Below are 27,428 nucleotides of genomic sequence, written 5' to 3' on the forward strand. Positions count from 1 at the left end.
TTTGGGGAGCTAATTCGGGATACAAAGGCTCCTCCAGAAGCACCTGCTCACTCACACCTGTCCCAGTCAGTGACTGTTTGAATGTGTGTGTGTGTGTATGTGTGTGTTTGTGTGTGAATGTGGCATTTTGTGCCAGTTTGCTCTGCACGCCAGTGGCACAAACGCTTCATCCTCAGACATAGACATATGTAAAACGAATTTAATTTAATCTTTGACCACTTTTATAGTCGTTATATAAAGAAATCCAATAATTGCTTGCGCGTTTGCCTGAACCAGTAGCCCCCCCCCCCCCATCCCCCCCACCCCCACAGGGTAGGGAGCCTGCCAGTCACGTGCCCGTGGTACTGTATTTTTTTTTTTTTAAGAGTCTTGTCTCTTTAAGAAGTTCAGCCGCCCTCAGCCATGGCTCTCAAACCGAAGCACAGCGCCCCCGGAGTGCCAGTGGCACGGAAAGATCTGAGCCCGAAATCAGCTCAGTCCAACCTACGGGAGGTGACTGACCGACTGGCCGGCCAGTCGGGCTGCAGGGTGGTCGAGGAGCGAAACAAGCGGTAAAGAAAGTGAGCCGACATGAGTGGACGAGTCGGCGATCTGAGCCCCCGGCAGGAGGAAGCGTTGGCACAGGTAGGGTGAGGCTCGCTGGAGCCCGAGATGCTTGTTGGACTTGACATGCGGGGGGCTTCGCCAGCATAAGATAAAAAAACGACGGGGACTAAGTACTGCGGGGTTTGAACTTCGCGGAAGAATAGCTGATCCTCCTTTGCAAGTGTCGAGTCGCGGATCGAGCCCCCCCAAAGTTTCTACGATTGAAAGCCGGCTGACTCGCACTCCAAACTCCCGCAGTCCTTTCTGCTCTTTGTGGCTGTCCATGGCCGACACGCGATATGGGGAAACAACTGCTGGGAAAGCGAGAACTACAGGGTGGTTGAAGTTTACCGCAGGAATGGGCTGCTCGAGCTTTTCAACTCCGTGTGAATTTGGTGTGGGAGGTTCAGCTGCCTGGTAGGACCGCGCTGTTTTTATCCGATCAGCACCTAAACTGACGTATCTCCTGAATCGCAATGAATCGGCACATTTGTGCAGTGAACCGCTGAGGGGAAAGCAGGGAGCGGAGAAGACAGGACCCCCATTACGAGACAAGACACCTAATAACATGACAAGTGAGATCCGACTTCGATTTGGTTTCGCTTCCTGCCTGTCTTACCAGCCTCAGCATGGCACTGGCAAACTCAACCAATGCCGGTGTGGCAGCCTAACCTGACAAGCGGCGGCTGCCTGCCACTCCGAATTAGGCTAAGCGGCTATAAAAATGCATGTATGGATAATTTTATAATCATCTTACCATACTAGACTGCCTGGCATCGCAGCGTGTGACCAAAGATTAAAAATATTTAAGATACACGGCGGGCTCATGCAGCTGACTTTAGCAGAATCTGGAAAGATAAGCACTGTAATAAATGGGCATATTTGTGGATATACACTATACTCTCGATATTATATATACTAGATAGATAGATAGATAGATAGATAGATAGATAGATAGATAGATAGATAGATAGAGTGAAAGGCACTATATGACAGATAGACAGACAGGAAAGGCACTATATGACAGATAGATAGATAGATAGATAGATAGATAGATAGATAGATAGATAGATAGATAGATAGATAGATAGATAGATAGGAAAGGCACTATAAAATAGATAGAAAGATAGATAGATAGGAAAGGCACTATTTAATAAATAGATAATAGATAATACTGTAATAAATGGGAATATTTGTGGATATACACTATAATCTCGATATTATATATACTGGATAGATAGATAGATAGATAGATAGATAGATAGATAGATAGATAGATAGATAGATAGGAAAGGCACTATAAAATAGATAGATAGAAAGATAGATAGATAGATAGATAGGAAAGGCACTATTTAATAAATAGATAATAGATAATACTGTAATAAATGGGAATATTTGTGGATATACACTATACTCTCGATATTATATATACTGGATAGATAGATAGATAGATAGATAGATAGATAGATAGATAGATAGATAGATAGATAGATAGGAAAAGCACTATATAATAAACATAATAGATAATACTGTAATAAATGGGAATATTTGTGGATATACACTATACTCTCGATATGATAGATAGATAGATAGATAGATAGATAGATAGATAGATAGATAGATAGATAGATAGATAGATAGATAGATAGATAGATAGGAAAGGCACTATAAAATAGATAGATAGAAAGATAGATAGGAAAGGCACTATTTAATAAATAGATAATAGATAATACTGAGGTGGGTTGGCACCCTGCCCAGGATTGGTTCCCTGCCCTGTGTTGGCTGGGATTGGCTCCAGCAGACCCCCGTGACCCTGTGTTCGGATTCAGCGGGTTGGAAAATGGATGGATGGATGGATAATAGATAATACTGTAATAAATGGGAATATTTGTGGATATACACTATACTCTCGATATTATATATACTGGATGATAGATAGATAGATAGATAGATAGATAGATAGATAGATAGATAGATAGATAGATAGATAGATAGAGAGTGAAAGGCACTATATGACAGATAGGAAAGGCACTATATGACAGATAGATAGATAGATAGATAGATAGATAGATAGATAGATAGATAGATAGATAGGAAAGGCACTATATAATAAACAGATAATAGATAATACTGTAATAAATGGGAATATTTGTGGATATACACTATAGTCTCGATATTATATATACTGGATAGATAGATAGATAGATAGATAGATAGATAGATAGATAGATAGATAGATAGATAGATAGATAGATTTACAATATTAAGCCCACGTAGATACAAGGAGAAGGTGCTAACCAACCCAGGCTCCTAAAAATGGTGCGGGGCAACTGCAATACCCTATGGAGTTGGTTGGAGGGGGGCATGGTGAGATATAGTGGCAAAACACAATAACAATTAACAATATACTGTTCTTGACATTGAATTTGGTGGGCTCAACATAATAATTGGGGGGGGGGGGGGCTTAGCCTATTAAATGGACCCTTGGAGCCAGGTTTGGTGTAGACCCCACAAAGACAGCTACCAGGCACGATTCCATCTTAGAACTGCTCGAATTGGCTGTTAATAGCTTATGTTGAATAACGACCACCATCCATCTGTCTTCAAAATCCACCTAACCAGAGCAGGGTTGCGGGGCAAAGCAGGTTCAAAACCCTGACAGGGCGAACACACAGATACACATATATCGGGGTCAATATTATAATGCCAATCCACTTAACCAGCAAGTCTTTGGACTATGGGAGGCCGCTCGCACGAGAACAAGGGGAGAACATGAAAACTCCACGCAAGACCACTTGGGGCGCCAAGCCAGGTCTCTTTTTCCTGCGCGTTTTCCCAAACGTCCAGCCAACCCAGAGTGGATCTGAAGATGTAATTTATTGTTCTACTGTCCTTAGATTCTTTGTGTTAATAATGTGAGCTTCACCAAATGAAAGTCCATACCGTGCATTCCAAAGGCAATCTTGTTTGTGATGAAATGGCGAGGCGTCATCTCTGCAGGAACTGGACTTTCAAGTTTGGACTGCACACTATGCGTGTATTTCTACCTGCACACGCCTATTATCTGAACTCGGCGATGTCGACGGGCTTATCCCCGCACCTCTGGGCTCAGGTCAGCAGCCAATCAAAGAAGGAACACGTGATGATAAAGTTGATGAAACCCAGACGACACGCTTCTCGGTTTTTAACGTCAGTATTATCAAATAAGATGTGGGGGAGAACAGAAGTCGCTGCCGTCAAACCACGCGCACATTTGAGATAATGGGCAAACTACTTTTAAGAACAATAGTTACTAAACTCGTGCTTTCATATTTAAAAAAAAAGGAAAAAGAAAAAAAGTGTAAAATTATCGCCAAAACGATCTGTACACGCATTTCCTTTCCCCGACGAGCACAACCATCTCCGCGGCTCCTTAAGCGCACCGCGCCGGTATCGGGTGCAGGAGCCTGCTGCTGCCTAACCCGTACTTCCTCTCACTCCTTTCATTTAACTGATCGGGCAACACGATGTACAACTGAGAAACAATCTGATGTAAGCGTTCCAAAATATCACACTTGGCACGGTCAAGTTTGGCATACACATTAGAATGGGACATTCACAATAGAAAAAAAGACGAGAAAACAACTAGAAAGGGGCGTTACATCGTCACTTAGCATTCTGAGCTAATCCAAATCAGGGTCGCGCAAGCCTATGGTTAGAACAAATAATAGTCGCAAATGAACCAACCCCGTAAATCTTTGGGACGTGGGAAGAACACCCAGTCGGACAAACAAAGGAATAGCGTGCAAACCCCAAAAGGACAGGCGTGTCACCCGAACCCGAGATGCGGCTATCGTGCTGCAAAAGCGCTACAGTGTCGCCCACAGAACGTTTTCTATTGTATAAAATATAATGTGCGAGGGGTCAAACTATGGCTTTTAAACAAGCGAAGATAAAAAGTAAATGTTTGTTATAACGTTTCTGGAAAACTTGCAAAATACTGTATGGCCCCTTTGGTGTTAATATCTATTTATCTAGCATATCGGGACGTATATATCTGTGTATTATATAGAGCCTTCCGTGTCTAAATATCTGTTACATAGTGCCTTTCATATATATTAAATAGTGTCTTTCACATCTGTCTATTACATAATGCCTTTACTATCTATCTATTTAGTAGTGCCTTTCATATCTATTATATAGTGCCTTTCACATATCTATCTAAATCCTGCCTACTATACCAAATTCTATCTATCTATCTATCTATCTATCATGTGTTACAAAAAGGCCCTAAAGTTACAAAAGGTCCCTACTAGAGTTACAAATGTTCCATGTATAGGTTACAAAAAAGGCCCTAACATCCATCTATCTATAGGTGCTATATAAATAAAATCTATCTATCTCTATTGTGTACTGCATTTCCTTTGACATCTATCTATCAACCATATATCTATCATATAGTTCATTTCCTATCTATCATATTTTGCCTTTGCTGTCTATTATATAAGGGTGGCACGGTGGCGCAGTGGGTAGCGCTGCTGCCTCACAGTTAGGAGACCCGGGTTTGTTTTGCGGGTCCTCCCTGCGTGGAGTTTGCATGTTCTCCCCGTGTCTGCGTGGGTTTCCTCCCACAGTCCACAGACATGCAGGTTAGGTGCATTGGTAATTCTAAATTGTCCCTAGTGTGTGCCTGGTGTGTGTGTGTGTGCTCTGCGGTGGGCTGGCGCCCTGCCCGGGGTTTGTTTCCTGCCTTGCGCCCTGTGTTGGCTGGGATTGGCTCCAGCAGACCCCCGTGACCCTGTAGTTAGGATATAGCGGGTTGGGTAATGGATGGATGGATGGATATTATATAGTGTGTTTCACTATCTATCTATCTATTATATAGTGCCTTTCATGTCTACCTATCCATCTATCTATCTGAGTGCCTTTCAACTAACTAATTAACTCTCCGTTCTCATAGACCAGAATATGTATGCTGTGTAAGATTTCTTTGTACTTAGGCATGTTCTGACAGCTTAACATGAACATGAGGTATCACAAGGGGTCCATACTGCAATTGCCCAAGGCTCTGCTGTGTCTGCATGTTCTCCCTGTGCTATGGTGGGCTTCTTCCAGCATTCTGACTGTTGCTGTCTTTTGCAGTTGAACAAGAGATGGTGGGTTCACCTGAGTGCTGCTCTCACTCTCTCTGTGGGTTCAACTGAATTCAGTTCATTTGTATATACAGCTCTTCACGCAGCCCCAGAGTGCTGTGACAAATTTTCAGGTAAAATGTAAGTTATAAGGCTTTTAAGTTCAGATTTTTTGTTGCCTCTAAAGAGTCTGTCCCCACAGACCAGCAGTGCAACACCAACACCAACTGCAGACAATACAGTACAGAACACATTCCATTCTACAACATTCTCAAGTCTAATTCAGGGTATCCATAGCCTGGCAGCCATGGACACTACGCGAAGACAAGGTCTGGACATGGTGGCACACTCCCACCCTCGCAAGGGGTTTAGTTAAATTTATAAATGCAACCTGAGCAATTCTGTCTCCAGGTGGTGGTGGAGGAGTAGGGGACACAAGAGTCACACATCAATCAGGCCGAGTGTCTTGTTCTGCCTCTGGGGTTAACCAGCTGGGCCAGGCAGACATGTTTGACAGCTCTAACCCTAACCCTAATTTTCTTTTTTCTATTTTAGTTTCGGGAGAACATTCTAGACATCCTGCCCAGCCTGCCTGCCCAACATGACCACTTCTTATTGCGCTGGCTCAGAGGTAAGTAAATGAGGTCATTAGAACCTTCTTTAAATGGAGCGCAGATGTTTGCGGCAGTCAGGTCTGTTGAAGACTGGAATGAAGCCATTAGAGATGCTTTATTGAAGGCACAAGACAATGTAAAGAACAAGTTATATTAATTAATTACATTAAGTTATATTAATTATATATGGAAGATAAACTCTTTTTATTGAGTTGTTTAATAAGCGATGCCAGGATCGAGCATTACAGGGTCAAGCTCTGCTTCTGGATGTTGTCCATGTGGAGTTTTCATGTTCTCCTCGTGTTTGTGTGGGTTTTCTTTCTCCTGTACATTTGATGAATTGGTGATCCCAAAAAGGCCCGAGGGTGAGGGTGTATGTGTGCATGAGTGGGCCCTGTGATGCACTGGCACCCCATTCAGAGCTGGACTGTGAGCCCAGTGCTGCCAAGGCAAGCAGAATTGGATTGGCTGAGCTTGGAACTGAAATGCTATGTGCTATTAATTTGCGGCATTTTCTTACCTATAAAAGTACTTGGCATTAAAAGGAGTGATGGAGTGTTCACCCAAATTAGTTTTCTGGCCCGTTTGTCGTGGGTCTTTTTGAAGGCCTCACCCATTCTTGCTATTTTGTGGGACCAGAATCACAACAGAATGAACGGCGCAGACTTGCTGTTCTGGCCGGAATATAAAGGACAGGGGACAGAAACCCTAATGATGAAGGTAAGGGTGACCACCCGCCTCTTGGTGGATCTACCCACAAAATATAAGGAGCACAGCAGCTCCTTTGGATGTTTTAACTTTTAAAACAGGTTCTCCATTTTAGGCCTCCCTAGGCTGAAGCCTGGAGGTAGCATTTGGGGGACTGGCCGACTTATGGCTATGCTTTGGTGGCTTATTTTGAGAGGCCTCGTGTCCCTCTTGCCATGTTTGAGACTCCATCTCCCAACAATGTAATTATTTCTTGACACCACCTACTGTTACAATTTTTTCTACCTTTCACTTTCTCCTTTTTTAAAATCCGTGCAGCTTTTTTTTAACACAGGGAATCTAATTTTCAAATTAGTTTTTCGCTTTCTGCCTTCCTTTGAAAATTGAATTATTGTTATCGACGGCTTCCCGCAACGCCATTTTGGGTTGTTCACGGGTGCTGCTGTTTTGTGGCAGGAGCGTCAGCTGTTGCCTAGGCAACTTTCCCAGAGTTCCGTGGGACTGTGTGACACGTATTGTCATGAGCGCGACCTTCAAGATCCAGCACTTGTGACTCTAATTTATCTGCATTCTGATAAAAAATACTTGACATGTGTTTCCTTGCCTTGTGAAGTAGGAGTCCCAAGCAGCAAAGAGTTCCAAAGCACTTCCAATAATGGCCACTTGAGGGCGAAAGCACTGTCAAACCCCAGCTAGTACTAAGGGCAAGCAACAAATCTTAATTAAACAAAAGATGTATTCTTTAGAAAAACTATTACAATCAAAATGAAGCTCGGCGGAGCACAAAGGTAAAAGGCAAAGGCAATCCAAATCAAACGAGCCCCAAAACAGATTCCAAAGGCAAGGTCAAAATGTGGAAATGTCGGCGATCCAGTAATAATGAACAGAAGTCCTAAGAAACACAAGTAAGCTCCCCACTCCCAGGCCCATTCGAAATTGAACCACCGGGGACTGTGGGAGACCCTCTGGTGTGTGTGAATGAGAGGGAGGTCAGTGGAGTGGTGAGGATGAGGGGAGTAGAGTTGGCGAAGGTGGAGGAGTTTAAATACTTGGGATCAACAGTACAGAGCAATGGGGATTGTGGAAGAGAAGTGAAAAAGAGAGTGCAGGCAGGGTGGAGAAGAATGTCAGGAGTGATTTGTGACAGACGGGTATCAGCAAGAGTGAAAGGAAGGTCTACAGGACGGTAGTGAGACCAGCTGTGTTATATGGGCTGGAGACGGTGGCACAGGAGACAGAGCTGGAGGTGGCAGAGTTAAAGATGTTAAGATTTGCATTGGGTGTGACGAGGATGGACAGGATTAGAAATGAGGACATTAGAGGATCAGATCAGGTGGGACGGTTGGGAGACAAAGTCAGAGAGGCGAGATTGTGTTGGTCTGGACATTGGGAGAAGGGTGCTAAGAATAGAACGGTGACGCAAGAGGAAAGAGGAAGGCCTATGAATCAGAATCTCTTTATTGTCATTGTAACAAATACAACTAAATTAGATGCTGTCCCTGCAGTGTCAAAAAAAAAATTATATATATATATATATATATATATATATATATATATATATATATACTAGCAAAATACCCGCGCTTCGCAGCGGAGAACTAGTGTGTTAAAGAGGTTATGAAAAAGTAAAGGAAACATTTTAAAAATAACGTAACATGATTGTGAATGTAATTGTGTTGTCATTGTTATGAGTGTTGCTGTCATATATATATACATATACACATATACACACACATATACACACACATACAGATATATTATATATACATATACATATATATTTTTTATATATATATTTTTTATATATATATATATATATATATATATATATATATATATATATATATATATATATATATATATATACACATACATACATACATACATACATATACACACATAGATGCACTTACAATAACATAGAAATCAATATAAACAACTTTAACATCATTATCATATGAGAATATGAAGTAATATATAAGAAGCACATTTCATATAAATATAAATTATTAAACAGTAAAATCTTCTTCAATAATTTGCTACCGTGGCTTTTCGTTGGTCTGTCCATGATTTTAAATCACATGTAGCTTGCAAACCGTTTCACGTATTGACTTGAAATGTGGTACACATATAATACGTCACGTCTGCTATCCGCTTTATGGGTGATGAATGTATTACTCTTTTTATGTTTATTTTATTTTAGAATCAACTCCTATCTGCGCACACCAGGGTGGCCGTGGGCAGATGCGTATGGTGTATTCACTCCATGTTATCGTGCATTGCGCTGTCACTGGTATTTTCATAAAAGAATTTGAACAATATATAAGAAGCGTATAAATTATTAAACAGTAAAACATTAACATTTAAGAAGTAAAGTTACATTAAGTACTACTGCAGTGCCTTCGGGTATACCTCATTTTTTGTTTGCCCATTACATGCTTAAATGTATACATTTTTTGGTGTACCTACCCGAGAACACGCGACATATAACCGACCGTGGGAGAAGCATGGATTTTAAACACGCGTTGAGTTCATCTGCTGGTCTCCCTCGTGGAATAACTGGTAATGTTTGAGTAAAATCTACAGCGAGTAAAACGACATTACCTCCTTTTTTTTTTTTACGATCTCTGAGATCTTGCTTTTTTCGGTTCAAGGCTTCATAAGCTCTTTTATGTTCAATGTTGTACTTAATAAGTACTAATTATCCCAAACCATCATCTTTGAATGTTGCAAGACTTTCGCCTTGTATGTAGATCGGGGTAATTACATTCATTGCATTCCTAGTCTGAATCACAATGTGATTGTATGGGTGGTTACCTGGCACTGTAGGGTTGCCACCCGTCCTTTAAAATACGGAATCGTGCCGCGTTTGAGAATGAAATTGCGCGTCCCGTTTTGAATCAATACTGGACGGGATTTATCCCGTATTTTTTTTATCATTTTTTTTTTAAAGCAGCGTCTCATGCAAATCATCCCACACGCATTTTATGAAGATGCCTCCTTTCCTAGTTTTGATTGGATAATACTTGATGTCATTGTTAGTTTGATTGGTGTTTTTAACTGTCCAGTGAGGAGGGCGTGTCTTTTAAGTACAGTCTGCAAAGTGTTGGCACTGAGCTGTGGCGTCAGCGCCATACTTGAAGCCCCTAACGTTGCGGTCAGCAAGTCGGCTAACATCCGCCATGTGCCGTCTTTCAGTTGCGAGAAGCAGATCATACAATGGTTGAAACTGTTGCCCCTAACGTTGCGCCACGGCGTGTGGTTCGTTTAGATAGATAGATAGATAGATAGTTTATACCTCGTGTCTTCTCATTAAACTTTTATCTCGCGAATATGTTATTGCAATCCGCAGCGGGAGCGTTTCTATAAACTTAATTTAAACTTGTGTTTTACACCGTGCTTTGTTTCCCTTATGAACATGCTTGTATGCTTAACTCGCTCCGTTCTCAATTGTTTAATAAATTTTTTGCTCTTCGCTGTTTGCGGCTGTTCCTCCATTTCCTCCTACTTCGTTCTTTTATCTCGCGAATATGTTATTGCAATCCTTAACGGGAGCGTTTCAATAAACTGATTGAAAATAGTTTTGCATTTACCTTTTTAGTAAAAGGCGAGCTTTTAAGCCTGAGAAATCACCGCGTAAATGCACACGTTTAATTGGACATGTGTTAATATGTATGGTTACACAGTATTAAAAGACAATGAACAACGTCAGTTACCTTTGTTCCCGCGTTTGATAAAAGGTGAGCTTTTAAGCCTGAGAAATCACCCCGTAAATGCACACGTTTAATTGCACGTGTTAATATGTATGCTTACACAGTATTAAAAGACAGTCAAAAATTAACGTCATTTACCTTCGTTCCCGCGTTTGACTCGTGCTGTAAATCTCTTCCTTGTTTTTAGTTCACGTGATTACGTAAGAGGCGTGATGACGCAATACGTGACTCCGCCTCCTCCATTACAGTGTATGGACAAAAAATATGTTCCAGTTATGACCATTACGCTTTGAATTTCGAAATGAAACCTGCCTAACTTTTGTAAGTAAGCTGTAAGGAATGAGCCTGCCAAATTTCAGCCTTCCACCTACACGGGAAGTTGGAGAATTAGTGATGAGTCAGTCAGTGAGTGAGTGAGTGAGTCAGTCAGTGAGGACTTTGCCTTTTATTATTATATATATATATATATATATATATATATATATATATACATAGTCATATGAAAAAGTTTGGGACCCCCTCTCGGCCTGCATAATAACTGACTCTCCTTTCAACAACAAAGATATCAGTGGTCTGTCGTTCATTTCCTACGAGTACTGTGGTGTTTTCCGAACTAAGATTTTTAGTGACGCAGTATTTAGTCGTACGAAATTAAATCAAATGTGAAAAACTGGCTGTGCACAAATGTGGGTCCCCTTGTCATTGTGCTGAATTGAATGCCTGTCACTGCTCAATGCTGATTGGTTGATGAGCTCATTAAGCCTTGAACTTCATAGACAGGTGTGTCCACTCATGAGATATAAAGGGATTTAAGGTGGTCAGTTACAAGTTGGGCTTCCTTCCCTTTGATTCTCCTCTGAAGAGTGACAGCATGGGATCCTCAAAGCAACTCTCCAAAGATCTGAAAACAAAGATTGTTGAGTCTCCTGGTTATGGGGAAGGCTACAAAAAGCCATCTCAGAGGTTTAAACTGTCAGTTTCTGTAACTGTAAGGAATGGAATCAGGAAATGGAAGGCCACAGGCACAGTTGCTGTTAAACCAGCAGGTCTGGCAGGCCAACACAAATACAGGAGTGGCATATGAGCAGGATTGTGAGAATGGTGACAGACAACCCACAGATCACCTCCAAAGACCTGCAAGAACATCTGGCTACAGATGGTGTATCTGTACATCGTTCTACAATTCAAACATCTGTATGGCAGGGTGATGAGAAAGAAGCCACAAACAGTCGCTTGTTGTATGCCAATGCTCATTTAGACAAGCCAGATTAATTTTGGAACAAAGTGCTTTGGAGTGATGAGACAAAAATGGAGTTATTTGGTCAGAACAAAAAGCGCTTTGCATGGCGGAAGAAGAACACCGCATTCCAAGACAAACACCTGCTACCTACTGTCAAATATGGTGGAGGTTCCATCATCCTGTGGGGCTGTGTGGCTAGTTCAGGGACTGGAGCCCTTGTTAAAGTCGAGGGTCAGATGAATTCAACTCAATATCAACAAGTTCTTCAGGATAATGTTCAAGCATCAGTCACAAAGTTGAAGTCATGCAGGGGTTGGATATTCCAACAAGACAATGACCCAAAACACAGTTGGAAATCTACAAAGGCATTCATGCAGAGGAAGAAGTACAATGTTCTGGAATGGCCGTCACAATCCCCTGACTTGAATATCAACGAAAATCTATGGGATGATTTGAAGCAGGCTGTCCATCAAATTGAACTGAACTGGAGAGATTTGGTATGAAGAATGGTGAACAATACCTCCATCCAGAATCAGACACTCATCACAGGCTATAGGAGGACAGTGTCTAGAGGACAAAAGGAGGCTCAACTAAGTATTGATGTCATATCTCTGTTGGGGGGCCCACATTTATGCACCTGTCTAATTTTGTTATGACGCATATTGCATATTTTCTGTTAATCCAGTAAACATAATGTCACTGCTGAAATACTACTGTTACCATAAGGCATGTCAGATATTAAAAGGAAGTTCAGCCAATGAGAAACAAAAATCCAAAGAATTAAGAGGGGCTCCTAAACTTTTTCATATGACTGTATATATAAATAGATATAATTACAAAAAGATGGGAAATGATAAGATAAGAAATGAGGTAGAACACAAATGTTCAACATAAGACCTTATTACACAAGATGTCATCTATTGCACTGCTGCACTGGAGGTGATGAGGTGGCATTCAGTGCCCTAATAGCAACAGGGTAGAAACTGCTTTTCTGTCTATTAGTCTTTGTTTTGATGCTCCAATATCTTTTGCCTGATGGTAACAGTTGAAACATGTCATGAGTGGGGTTTATGGATGTGGTAAGAGAAGACATGCAGGTGATGGGTGTGACAGAACAAGATGGTGAAGACAGGAAGAAGTGGAAAAAGATGATCTGCTGTGGCAACCCCTAACGGGAGCAGCTGAAAGAAGAAGAAGAAGATCTAATCTAAGATAAAGGTGTCAGCCAAATAAGTACATGTATTACATGAAGCGGCTAGTTCGATTGAAGAAGCTCCAAATTCCTCCTCTGAAAGTGACGTGTGGTGTCTGCCTAAAAATGTGGCACTTTGATGGCCAAAGATTCACCAATCAGGGCACAGCATTCGCTAGAGTCCGCCCTCTCTCTGGTTTAATAGGTGAAAATGACAGCTGTCATCGAAACAAATACACATTTATATAACCCTGTTATTTGCCGCGTCATTGTGAGGTGTTGTGGGATAAAAATAATTTCAATAATTTTAACAGGAGCCTGCCGCATAGTGAAATGTGAAAACAGTGAAGGGGTCTGAATGCTTTGTAAACGGACTGCAAATCTCGTGACGGTGTACACATTAACTGATGTTACCTATAATGAAGAGTGACAGATTTCTGGTGGGCAGCCTATAAGTGGTGCTTTGGTTCATGGCCCCATGGCTTGAATGACTGGCATGACTGGGGTTCACGTGAATTCATTTGGCATTTTCTATTTTCTGACCGCTATTCTGGAGTTCCTTCTAACGCCTCCATTTTGAGAGCTGCTGCCGGCGCCTTACTGTTTTGCTAGGGGTGTTCCTTCCTTGACTAATCGGTGCGACGGGATAAAAAGTTGGCTTGGGGTCCTTTTGGTTATCCAATCTGTGCCTATAATAAAAAAAAGAAGAAATCTTTTGTTATTGTGCGTTTGGTTTGACCGCTTTGCCTGTTTTTTTGCGACTTGATGGCTTGGTTTATTTTTATTTGTTCTGTTTCCCAATTTTCACTCGTTTCCCCTGGTCTAGCTCGGTAAATGATTCAGCCGTCCGTTTCTTGGCAGGATTGATGTCTTGCTCACTTGTCTGTGCTCGGTGTTCACATCCGTTCCAAAGGGGTGCAGTCCAGGCTCATTTCTAAAATGGCCTGCTGTGTACGAGATCACGTCCTGTGCATAAACTGGCACCCGTCCTAGGATAGCTGTGCTTGGCTGTGCCAGTTGACCCCGTAAACATAAAAATGACTGGTCAGGAAATGGAGTTTAAAAGCTAATAGACTTGTGTGCCCCAAATTCTTATTTTTTTTGCGCTGCCTTTTGTCCGAGTGACAAGGAAAGTCAATTTAACGGGACAGGAGATTATGAGATTAGACATGATTTAAAAACCAAAGGTCACTGTCCCAAGCAGATCGATAAGATTAGCAAAAGTAAATAAAGTGGGCAAATTCCAAACGGTACCAAGGAGGAACATTGCAAATAGTGTCATCAAATGATAAGAGACGAGCATAAAATCTTTATAAAGGTTATGCTTAGCTGAAAAGCCCTTAGCTGTCACCTTTTCATTGCCACACTATATGTGGGTGTGTGGTGGGCGTGCCATACAGTACATTTGATTATTGATTAATCGATGAATTTGATAAGCAGGTCTAAGCGATATTTGGTTAAAAGTCAGTGTTTGTGGGCTGCTGGGAATTTTGAATGTTTGACTACGATTAGAATTCCACGCTACGAGGGCCTCTTGGTGCCCTGCTATTTCCAAGTAACATTCTGCATGGATCATCATTTTAAAACAACCGTCTCGATCCACTGGACTGATTCCCTTCATAATTTTAAACACTTCAATCATGTCCCCTCTTCATCTTCTTTTGCTTAAACTGTAAAGTCTCAGCTCTTTTAATCTTTCCTCATAATTCAACCCCTACAGGCCTGGAATCAGCCTAGTTGCTCTTCTCTGGACCTTCTCTAGTGCTGTTATGTCCTTTTTGTAGCCTGGAGGCCAAAACTGCACCCAGGACTCCAGATGAGGCCTCACCAGTGTGTTATAAAGCTTGAGCAGAACCTCCTGGGACTTGTACTCCACACGTCAAGGCGCTATATAACCTGACATTCTGTTAGCCTTCTTAATGGCTTCTGAACACTGACTGGAAGTCGATAGCTTAGAGCCCACTATGACTCCTTAATTCTTCTCATAAGGTGGACTCTCAATTTTCCGATCGCCCATTGTGTATTCAAACCTCACATTTGTACTTCCTATGTGTAATACTTTACATTTACTGACATTAAATTTCATCTGCCCAAGCCTGTCTGCTATCCAAGTCCTTCTGTAATGATATAACGGATTCCAAATTATCTGCTAATCCACCTGTCTTGGTATCATCTGCAAACTTAACCAGCTTGTTACTTATATTCCTATCTAAATCATTCATATACAGTATATATTAAAAATAGCAGCGGCCCCAGCACTGACCCCTGCTGGTCACCACTCTTAACGTCGGCCAGTTCTGATGAGGTTCCTCACACCATCACCCTCTGCTTCCTGTGTCTGAGCCAATTCTGCACCCATCTACAAACATCACCCTGAACTGTCACTTCTTTTGGTTTGATGCCCGCCCTGTCATGTGGCACCTTATCAAATGCTTTCTGAAAGTCCAGATAAATATGGTAATATCATCTGCTCCACTTTGATCAAATCCTTTTGTTGCCTCCTTATAGAATTCCACAAGAAGAACAAAAAGAAGTTGCCTGAGAAGGTAGGGCAACCCAAGGCAAACAGATTCCCAGTCGAGAATCCAAAAATGAAGCCAAAAACAGCACAGAGGTTCAAAAATCCAGTAAACATCAAAAGCACAGAAACAACACTCAAGTACTCACCGCAACTCACAAGCGCATTTGAAATGAACTGCCAGGAACTATGGGATACCCTCACATATTTATAGGGCGGAGGGGACGGTCCCTGGTGGTGATTGGCTGGTGGTTTAGGTTTAGGTTTAGGTTTAGGTTTAGGTTTCTTTATTTAGTCATGTTTACACAGGAACATAACGCAGGCACTGACAACAAAGCAGATAATGAACAAAAGTAACGTTAACATAGATAAAAGGAAAAAGAAAGTGAACAAAGGAGACAAGGAAATTAACACCTAATTAACATATCTATGTCCTTATTTATTTTACAGCCAGGAATTTTAACCTTCAAAAATCGGAAGCAATGCTTCGCAAGGTAAGATTTTCTTCTCTTACAACTTAAAACATCCCTTTTTAAAATTTTTTTTTTAAATCCTCACCCTTGCTTTTTGACGTATCCACTGCGGCGGCGGCGGCAGATTTATGCTTTGCAGATCATTCACGGAAGCAGTGCTGTTATTGTCTTTGTGGCAGTGGGTACAGATGTTCATGAACAGCAGAGAGCACTGACACCCCCAAAACGAATCATTTATTGACTATAAATGTAAGAGCCAATCTTAGAAAGTTCAGGTTTTAAGTTAAACTCATATTAGTGTTTGCTTAATTTGAATAGCATACAATTTCCGTTCATAGCCATAGACCCCCGATAAATTAGATAGAATCTTATTAGCTACTAGCTGTCCACCGTGACTCCGCCTGCATAGTAGTGAAACAGGACAAACTTTAAAAATAAATACAAGTTTATATTGATAGCTTTCGTATCCGAGGGCCTCTTGATAAACAATATTTTTGGTTTTGCTATCAGGGGGTGAGAATGTAGCTGTGATCTCTTTGCCAAAAATGTCAAATGTTGGCAAGGTATCTCTGGTCAAGCGGAACGCAGGTATACCCTAACGTCAAACTGATCGTGTTCAGCTCTGACGGGACAGCATCCCCCATGTGGGGAGAAGAGCACGTGGCCAGTGAGCAGCTACCCCCAAAAACATCTCTCTCTCAAAAACGTTGAAACGTTACTCCTTAACAATCTGTAGATGATAATGTCTGCTGAACAAACAGGTATCACTAGCTAAGCAGAGGCAACACGTGACGAGAGGTCGAGCGACTCACACGGAGGGTGGCGTGTGAGTGAAGAGGGCCCGCAGCCTGTCTCTCGGATTTGCGTGAATAAATCGGTGCCGCAACCAAACTACAATACTTAGCGCGGTGAGAGAAGTCACAAAAATCAACCAGAATGTTCAAGCAAGTTATAGAAAAAAAAAGATCTAAATCCGTTAAGAAGTTCTCTCGTTTGCTAACTAAGCGGAGTTAAGGTTATGCCCCGAGGCAGACACGTGAGTGAGGAGGGCCCATAGCCTGTCTCTTGGATTTGCGTGAATAAATCGGTGCCGCAACCGAACTACGATACTTAGCGCGATGAGAGAAGTCACAAAAATCAACCGGAGTGTTCAAGCAAATTATAGAAAAAATACCGATCTAAATCCGTTAAGAAGTTCTCTCGTGAAAGGCAGACATACAGACAGACAGATGTTGGATTTCATACATCCATATTACTAACCGAGAATAAACCGGATATGGACACAGGTACACGGCGATGGGACCATGAGACGTATTGCGCAGGCGCGTCTCATACACCGCAAGCGAAGTCTTATCCACCACGAACGAAGGAGTCACGGCCCAAGAACGAAAGAGCTCAACTAACGTGAATGAGAAATGAAGCAACAACGCGCCCATAGCTAACGACTAACGACACAGTCACACAAAAAAGAGGATTCTGCGCTGCACCCCAGAGTCAACCGTGAGAGGCTACGGAGGCCCCACAGGTCCACAAAGCGCAGGCATCACCGCCATAATGTGAGTGGCACTACTGCGGAGTGAACTTAGGAATAATGTGCTGCTTGGGATTGTACAAACCGCTGAACGCTTTACACCAAATTCAAACACAATACAGCTCAACGATACAAACACGAGCCCGCCTGGATAAGATCAATAAACGCAGGCACCTACAACGAGCATCTGAAACTGTGGAAGCAAAGCAGGCACGAGTTCAAAATGAACGAGCTCGACTGACGGATATACAAACACGAGCCCGCCTGGATAAAATCAATGAACGCAGGCGCCTACAATGTGCGTCTGAAATGCCGCGGGCAAAGCGGGCACGGCTCCAAAACGAACGAGCTCAACTAATGTATTTCAGGATACCCAACGCCGGGGGTAGGCGAGAGAAGCGAGCAGGGGGCGGAGCCCCCTTGTATCTATATATATAAAACAGTTCCATGACTGACTGACAGATAACGCACAGACCAAACCACTGGACCTAAAGGGCTAAAATTTTGACAGTGCATTCCTATAATAACATGGATAACCGCTAAGAAAGGATTTTTCGAAATTCCATTCCTAAGGGGGTGAATTGGGAGGCATCAACTATATCCGTTCTCTTGCCACTGAGAAGAGGGGCGAACGACATGGCGCACATGCGTGGAATGAGGAAGGGGATGTTTCTGTTTCTGCCGGACGGTAAAGTGAGCGACAGCCGTGCATCATTTGTGCGAGCGACCTGATGCTATGCAGTTCGGTCTATAAATGATAATAACCCTGTAAAATGACTTAGGTTCACAGCAAATCTTTCGAGTGGTCATTTTCATGCTTATGTTTCATAAAAAAAGTATCCTCTTTCGAAAGTTTCGACTTCAAATATGCCAAAGGTTATTATTACCAGAAAAATAACAACACAAGGATTAAAAAGACCCGTATCTCCGATGCCTGAAACTGACGCCATATTTTCATCTTTGTCAAACCAAGAGTTACACCAGGTTTCACCAATTCAAACACAGAAGAAAATAAAAAAACACAGGGCTCGATACACAAATAACATCCGAAAGAATCAAATAAAAAAATCTTCTGAAAAGAATCCTACTGTGCATCGACAAGCAGTTGCAAGATATCAAAAATTACATCTTGAAGTTCACAGGCAAGCAGCTACTAATTATCAACACACGCATCTTGAGAAACACAGAGAGATTCAGTCTCGGTATCGATGTATCAGCTGCTCAATTTTCAGATATTTTAATGAAAATAGGAAACGGTGATTATCCATCAACAGATGATATAATTGTTTTCCCGGACGAGTTGTGCACATTACTGACTACCATCCAGGAACTGATAGATCACATTTATCCAGGCATTGCTCAAATACAGAATAAGCCCATTGAATGGTTTTGTGAACGGGCCATTTTGACTCCAAAAAACTGTCAAGCTGCGTTCATTAATGACATGTTGCTCAAGTCCTTTGACGTAGAAGAAATGGTCTACAAGTCGATAGACACTGTCTGTAATGCAGATGAAGCCGTTAACTATCCGGTAGAGTTTTTAAATTCCCTTAAACCACCGGGTCTTCCATACCATAGGCTTACTCTGCGGAAGAGCACACCCGTAATGCTCCTTCAGAATTTAAAACCACCGAAACTACTGTATGTAATGGCACTAGACTGCAAGTCACAGCCCTGCATAAAAATATAATCGAAGCCATCATTTTGACCGGGTGTGCTCAAGTAGAAAAAGTGTTCGTGCCACGCATTCCTCTAATATCCAATGACCTCCCCACTGACTTTAAGAGACTGCAATTTCCCCTCAAAGTATGCTTCGCCAAGACGATCAATAAGTCTCAGGGCCAAACTTTGAAATACCCTGGCATAGATTTAAGGGAAGATTGTTTCTCCCACTGTCAGTTTTTCGTAGCTTGCTCACGCGTAAGTTCGCCCACGAGCCTGGTAATATTAGTGCCGCCCAATAAACAAATAAAAAATTGTTTATAAAGAAATCCTCTAAAAACCAATTAAATATTTACACTCCCACGGCATCAGAAGTTCCACGTGAACAAAGTCACGGGCAATAACTATAACTTCATATATATATTTCCGAAAAAAAAGTATATTAAAACGGAGTCCCACGCGGACGAAGTCGCGGGTAAAAGCTAGTATGTATGTATGTATGTATGTATGTATGTATGTATGTATATATATATATATATATATATATATACACAGAGAGAGAGAGAGAGAGATATTTGTTATACAGTGTTTTAATTAAGTCACTTTTTTGGAATTAGTCCCACTGCTAGCCTGAACTGCAAGACCCCTTTACAGCACATAAGTGGCATAAGCATACAGTTTTCTGACCATTCAGAAATGGTTCAACTGTACTAGAAAACGTAAAGAAACAAGCCTCGAACATAATTGTTCTTAAACCAGAACTTCTCTTTACTTTGCAATACCAACTTCATCTCTATTTTTTGTGTGAATGGTTTTACTTTGAATTTTTAAGCTTTTAAAAAACGAAGATACTTTGTCTGTGGAATCATTTCAACGCATTACGCCATTGCTTGAAGTAAACTAAAGCCGCGGAACTTTGGTAATTTTGGGTAAATGCAACTACGATAAGAAAAAGGCAACTTTAAAATCACATCAGTGCATGCAGTGCCTTTAGAAAGTACTCAGACCCCCTTTTCTTTTTTCATATTTTGTTATGTTGCAGCCTTGTGTTAAAATCATTTCAGTTCATTTTAGCCGATGATATCCAACCGCAGAGCCGCAGCACCGAACGTCACCTGCAGTTTCACAGCGGAAGTTACGGTCGGGGGTTAGTGCGGCTTGCGTGTAGTATAAGCGGCATAAAATGAATGGACCTTGATGCCAAAAGAGGTTTGGGGCAGCCACCCGCATACTTGAATAAGGCTGCAAGAATTGAGATTTGGCAACACACAAGTGGACAGGTTGAGTCCAAAACAGAACTGAATACGAGTGGAGGTTGTGTTGCTTTTAAAGCAGGTTGGCAGAAGTGACATCCTCGCAGGAGGCCGGAACCATAAACGAGTTCTTGGGGCCGGAACCAGATGTGACATCCTTTTGGCCTGGACCAGAAGTGACAACCTTGTGGCCTGGACCAGAAGTGACAACCTCGTAGTCGGAAACAGGAAGCGATGTCATTGGGCCAAAACCTGAAGTGACGACGTCAGAATCAGGCAGAATTTCTGATCTGCAGAGATAAAAGAGAAAGGTTTACCACGCCCCACCACCCCCCCGGCCTGGCGTGCAATTACGTTCTTTTGGTCCTTCTGGCTGCCTCCCATGCTCACATGTGTGTGACAGCGGTTATAAGTTAAGGGACCTTAAGGGAATAAAAGACAAACACAGGAGTTGCTTAGGGTCAGCTCTTTGAATGTCCTTGAGTTGCCCAGCCAGATCCTGGATTTGGAGCCAATCGAACATCTCTGGAGAGACCTGACAATAGCAGTCCATCCAGCCTAACAGAGTCTGAGAGGATTTGCGGAGAAGAATGGCAGAAAATCTCCAAATCCAGGTGTGTGAAGCTTGTCGCGTCAGAACCATTCCAGCGGTGAAGCATGGCCGTGACGGCATCACGCTGTGGCGTTGTGTTTCAGAGGCAGGGACTGGGAGGCTAGACAGGGTAGAGGGAAGGCCAAACGGAGGAAAGCACAGAGATATCTTTAATGAAAACCTGCACAGAGCACTCTGGACCTCAGACAGGGCCGAAGGTTCAACTTCCAACCGGACAAAGCAAACACAACAAAGTAATGGCTAAGGGACAACTCTTTGGATGTCCTCGAGTTGGCCAGCCAGATCCCTGACATGAACCCAATCAAACATCTCTGGAGAGACCTGACAATAGCAGTCAATGTTATGGTCTCCATTCTGCCTAACAAATCATGAGGGTTTGCGCAGAGAAGAATGTCGGAAAATCCACAAATCCGGGTGTGTGAGGCTTGTCATGTCAAACCCGAGAAGACTCTGGGCTGGAATGGCTGCCAAAGGGGCTCGGTTGAAGTGCGTCTGAATACTCGTGTCAGTGGGATATTTCAGTGTTTTTTATTTTTAATAAAATTTGCAAAAATTCCTAAAATCCTGTTTCTGCTTTGTCATTCTGGGTCATTGAGTGTTGCTTAATGAGTGGGCAAAAAACAGAATTTAAATGACTTGCAACATAACAAAATGTGTAAAAAGTGAAGAGGTCCAAATACTCTCTGAATGCTCTGTAAAAACTTCACAGCCTACAATCGACAATGCATTTCTGAGAAGCAGGCTAACCTGGTTTTTATTTATTCAGCCGCATTTTCTTGATGTAATATTTTGGATAAACATCTTCTGTCTGTCTCCAGAAGGCACCTTTCTAGTGTACTGCACATGGTTTCAATGGGGGGACGAGTGAAACGGCCAATGGAATCCCACAAATGGGTTCTTATTCCTCTTTACCTCTTTCTTTTTCAGCATGTTGAATTTCGGAAGTACATCAAGGCCGACACGATCCTGACAGAGTGGCAGCCCCCTGAGGTCTGAAGTGTTCTCCTTCTAGCATCAGTAGGAAGCATGAGAATCAGAAACCGGTTTTGCTTTTTTTTTCCCTGCATTTTCTTAAAGCAACGCACAAAACTGCCTGTAGGTTGACAGGCTAACCTCTCACGGCTACTCGTCTTCTGTCTAACCCGTTTCCTAACCAGAAGGCCTTTTAAAACTTCAACTCGATCAAACAGCTTGTCTCCAAGTTGACAGATAAAGGCCTCCACCTCTCATCCATTCATTAGATTGGGCTGTCATTGGCCTTCCAGCCTGAAACCCAACACTGGGGCCCCTCAAGGCTGGGTGCTTAGTCCTCTCCATTACTCTGTGTACACTCAAGAATGCACCTCTGTCCACCCCACAAATGCGATCATTTAATCTGTAGGTGACACAACAGTCTGAGGGTTAACTTCACATGGGAATGAGACAGAAGACAGGTTATGAAGTCTGCAAATATATAAATGCAAAGAATTATTATTATTATTAATTATCTGTGTGGTACACGGAAAATAACACTTAAGAACTTAGGATCGATTTCAAAATATATCATGTGGAGATCAATGCAGACATCATGGAGAGAACTTCAGATTTCTGGGAACACAAATCACACAAGACTTGACATGGAAAAGTAACACCAGTGCTCTGGTTAAAAGGGCAGAACAATGGCCTTTCTTTTTAGGGTCATTGAGGAGACTTACCGTGCCCCCTTTGACCACTGCTCCAGTGACATACTGTATTACAGTACGGTTTGTGACTTGTACAGCTGCAAAGGGTCAGGAGATAACTGGCCACCCTTTATCTTCATTAGAGGACATTTGTTTTAGAACATGGTGAGCCCAGAAGGCCACAAGTGTCCTAAAAGACTCTACCCATTCCGGCCACCATCTTTTTACCTTATTGCCTTCTGGGAGATGCTACAGGGCTGTAAAGACACGCACCACCAGACTTATAAACAGTTGTTATTCCAGAGCCATTACTGAACTGAACTCTGTGAAACACGACTTTCCTACCATAGGGTCCGAATTCTTGTATCAATGGGACAGTTCAGTTTTTTATTTTTAACAAATTTGCAAAACTTCCCAAAATCCTGTTTTTGCTTTGTCATTCTGTGGTATTGAGTGTTGCTTAATGGTCAGCAGTGAGGGATTTATGACCCCAAACCACAATTTATGATCCTTCAGCCTCATCCCCAGTGAGGTAGATATCCGTCACGATTTATGACCTTTAAGCCCTTCCCCTTCTGGGGGAGAGACACTGGAAGCCACGCCTCCACTCTCACACTGAACCTTAGCTCAGGAGGTGTGTCTTTGTCTTCTCTAATGGCCAAAAATGGCCACAAGGTGGGAAGAGAATTTTTTTTTATTTTGGTTGGACTGTATAAAAATCTATCCTTTTAGCAAAATCACTTGGACTTTCAAATCGCACAGCATGGAAGGCCTTGTGAATGCTCCTATGAAAAAGAAAATCAACTCAACTTTTTTGTTATTCATCCACATACATAGTACATGGTGGAACGAAATTTCGGTCCTTACAGTCCCAGGTGCATAGAAAAATCAACATACATTTAACATACCTTATAATGTTACCAAAACTAGTGCAACAATACAAAATAACTATTAAAACACAAGACTATAAAGCTCAAACAATGAAATGCAAATAAGCTTGGTTTCTAGAATGTCTGAGCAGCGGAACCATCGATTTAGGAAATGCTACATTTTTATACATTCTGGTCAAAGTGTAAAAAAATGTGTATATAAAATATAACATTCTTTGTAAAGAAAAAAAAATATACAGTATATATATATATATATATATATATATATATATATATATATATAAAAATAACATTCTTTCCCTTCCTGTCTCGGAAGGTTGCAGCAACACACCCCTCTGACCCTATAGGCTATTAGAGGAGACAAAGACACACCTCCTGGGCAGGGTTTGGTGAGGGGAGTGGCAGAGGCGTGACTTCTGATGCCTCTTCCCCAAAATGGGAGGGGTTATAAATTATGACAGATATCTACCCCAAAAGGGGTGGGAATTACGGATAATAAATCAGAGTTTGGGGACAGGGCTTCAATCACTCTCAGCCCCCTTTTCAACAGAACCATTCTTTTCTACTACTTAGCATCCTCTTAAACTTGGCTGTTTTATGTGTAATAATACAACATATGGGGATTGAACTGTTTAAAAGCAATCACAAATAAAGTATCTATCTATCTATCTATCTATCTATCTATCTATCTATCTATCTATCTATCTATCTATCTATCTATCTATCTATCACATGAATCACTGCTGAAATCATTTTATTTCATACATTACTTTTAGTGTGATCACTGCTTTATATTTGCCCATATATTTTATTTAAAGACTACTTTGTTGTTAATTTTATATTTACTACGTTTACTATTTGATATTGTTTTTGTATAGCACCTCATTTTCTTTAGATGTTGCTGGATATGTACATCAACAATAACAATAGAATTGCTGCCCAAACAATTAGCTTTACAGCATTTTGTTCCTTCGTCCTACAGGTTATCGAGCGTTATCTTTCAGGTGGTTTATGCGGACACGACCGGGATGGATGTCCTATTTGGTTTGAAGTTATAGGCCCCCTGGATCCCAAAGGGCTCCTGCTATCTGCATCCAAGCAGGACTTCCTCAAAACCAAGGTGCGCGACTGTGAGAGGCTACAGAAGGAGTGCCGGCTACAGACCGAAAAGGTGGGCAAGAATGAAAAGCTTCTCCTACTACTACTAGTGCTGATTGCTCTTAATATTAAGAACTCTGCTCTTTGTTAGTTTACAGGAGACTTTACTCTGTAATCACCATTGACAGTGACACAGAATGAATCTGAGGAGTTTTATGCAGAAGTAAAAAGATATGGTCAGGGAAAGTCAAAGGTCAAAACTATGGAATCAAGAAATAAACCGGATATACTGACTTGCAAGCGACAGTAGAACGGAAATAAAAATGGCCAGGAGAAGTCAAACAACAGGCTAAGAGGCAAGTCCAATGTCCAAGGAGGCCAAAATGTGAGTCAAAAACAATAGCAGGGCTTCAAAAAAATAACAACAGAAAGACTAAATAAAGACCTTTTAATGAAGCGAAACACGGTTTATCCATCAAAGTAGGGTACCCTAGAAACTCCACAGGATGACCTTCATATCGTTGAGAGATTGGTGTCACAAAAATGAGCGCACCCTGGAGAATTCTGGGCCAGATCTCCATGGAGACGGCAGAAGCAGAAAGTCGACATGGTGCCACCTAAATGGAAAACAAAAATGGTGTCGCCACAGGTCTACAAAACAGGTTCTAGACAAAATCAAACCTCATTTTGAATTTCTTGAGTCTCAAAACCATATAATTGTTTGTGCTTAAACTTTTTTTTTTTTCTTGCAACCGAATTCGCCTACTGGGAGTCTGCCCGATCCAAAATTGTCGCAGATCATCGTTCTTCCCCCTTGGACGGTGTGACAGGTAGGGGGCGCTGTCGTCCCCTTGAACCCTCAGACCAGACACCAGACACCAGATAAAAGTCCAACAATTGTTTTTATTTGGACAATAATGTGCAGAAAGCCCCCTCCACTCCACTATTCTCATAAATCAACACAATAATCAATAAACAATAACAATCCTCCACTCCCAGACATGTTGCCACCATTCCTCCCGACTCAGCTCGTCCGTCTGGGATTTCCCAAAGCCCTTTATAGTCCTTGACCCGGAAGTGCTTCTGAACCCTCAGTCCATGTAACTTCCTAGCACTTCCGGGTCAGATCAAAACTCTTCTTTTTCATCCCAGAAGTACGTCATTTCCTCTGTCGCTGTGACTAAGACGTACTTCCAGGTTATAGGGGAAATAGAAGTCCTTGCTCCTTCCTGCAGCGTCCCCTGGAGGCCCCCATGGTATCCAGAAGGGCTGTGATGTAAAACTCCACTGTCCATGACGCCCTGCTGGAACTCGGGGCACCTCTATGTTGCAAGAAGGGCTCCACCTGGCGGCCTGGGGGTATTGGCCGGGATGAACGGCCGGCCATATCCCACAACAGGGTCTTGTTTTACCCCTTGCAGAGGGTGACCCACCACAAGGTGTTCTGCATAAAACTGTTCATGACCCTTTCTAACTCCGTACAATTGTAATTCACCACTCAAACCAACCCAAGGTCAGACATCACATGACCTAAAATGGGTCATGACTCATAGTTTAAGAAACACTGCACAGAAATGTATAGAATAAATCTTTAAAGTTGGACATTGTAACGTGAAACCAAGGGGCTTTACTGGCTTGGGGCGAGACAGTATGTATAGAATGATAAGGATGATGTGACGTCAAAAATAGAAACGCTAACCAAAACACAAAGACCTATAACCAGTAAAGACAATTGTAAGAGCCATTTCCTAGTTACATAAGATACATGAATGTTTTACTAAATGATAGCGCATAATCTATGGGAGGTTCTTATAAGTTGAATTGAATTGGTATATTCTAGCTACAGTCGACCCTCGATATACGACCGGCCAGACATGCGAACAACTTGGTTTACGACCAAAATGTTTGTTTTGAATTACCACCAATGTCTTGAGTTACGACCCGAATGCGGTCACGTGTATCTGCTTGTGCGATTGTAAACAAACAGCCGAGAGCGTTCGTAAGCGTCAGTCGGAGCCCAGATACGTGTGTTTGTGGATATAATTTCGGTCACTGCAGTGATTTCTATAATTTATTTCGATAATTGTTATCAAAATGGCCCCAAAAAAGCTAGAAAAGAAGCTAAGGAAGGAAGAGAAGGCAATGAAGGTAAAGAAAGCGATCACAATCGAAAAGAAGAAGGAAATTGTGCGGAAATATGTGAGTGGCATTCGTGTGACCGATCTCGCTAATATGTGCAGCATGTCGAAATCCGCCATCTCAACAATTTTACAAAGAAAAGATAACCACCTTGCATTTCATTCTCCTCCTCCTCCCCTCCTGCAAGCCAAAGATGTTAACTTAAATGGTAAGTACGGTATGAAATTGTTGTTTCTGGTAGACTAGGCACTTTTTATACCTTTTTGGTTAGTAAATTAGAAAAATTACTGGTGTTTTTGGAATATCATGCACATTATACAACCCTTTTTTATTATGAAAAGGTTAAGTAACTGTTGCTGTGGGAGGTTCGGAACGCATTATGGGTATTTCCATTAATTCTTATGGGATCCATAGTCTTGACTTACAA

General features: G+C 41.9%; 1 protein-coding gene across 1 annotated transcript in view; it reads left to right on the top strand.

The window, feature by feature from the left end:
- The first annotated feature begins 403 nt into the window (after positions 1-403).
- The window catches only part of sec14l8 (SEC14-like lipid binding 8), a 58,011-nt gene continuing 30,986 nt past the window's right edge, over positions 404-27,428 (top strand). The window contains exons 1-5 of the mRNA XM_051921553.1: positions 404-624; positions 6,252-6,327; positions 16,132-16,175; positions 22,141-22,203; positions 24,747-24,935. Coding sequence (XP_051777513.1) covers positions 571-624; positions 6,252-6,327; positions 16,132-16,175; positions 22,141-22,203; positions 24,747-24,935 — 426 coding nt within the window. The 5' untranslated portion in view covers positions 404-570. The remainder of the gene's footprint in view (positions 625-6,251; positions 6,328-16,131; positions 16,176-22,140; positions 22,204-24,746; positions 24,936-27,428) is intronic.

Source organism: Erpetoichthys calabaricus, chromosome 18, assembly GCF_900747795.2.
Source record: "Erpetoichthys calabaricus chromosome 18, fErpCal1.3, whole genome shotgun sequence".
Lineage (NCBI taxonomy): Eukaryota > Metazoa > Chordata > Cladistia > Polypteriformes > Polypteridae > Erpetoichthys > Erpetoichthys calabaricus.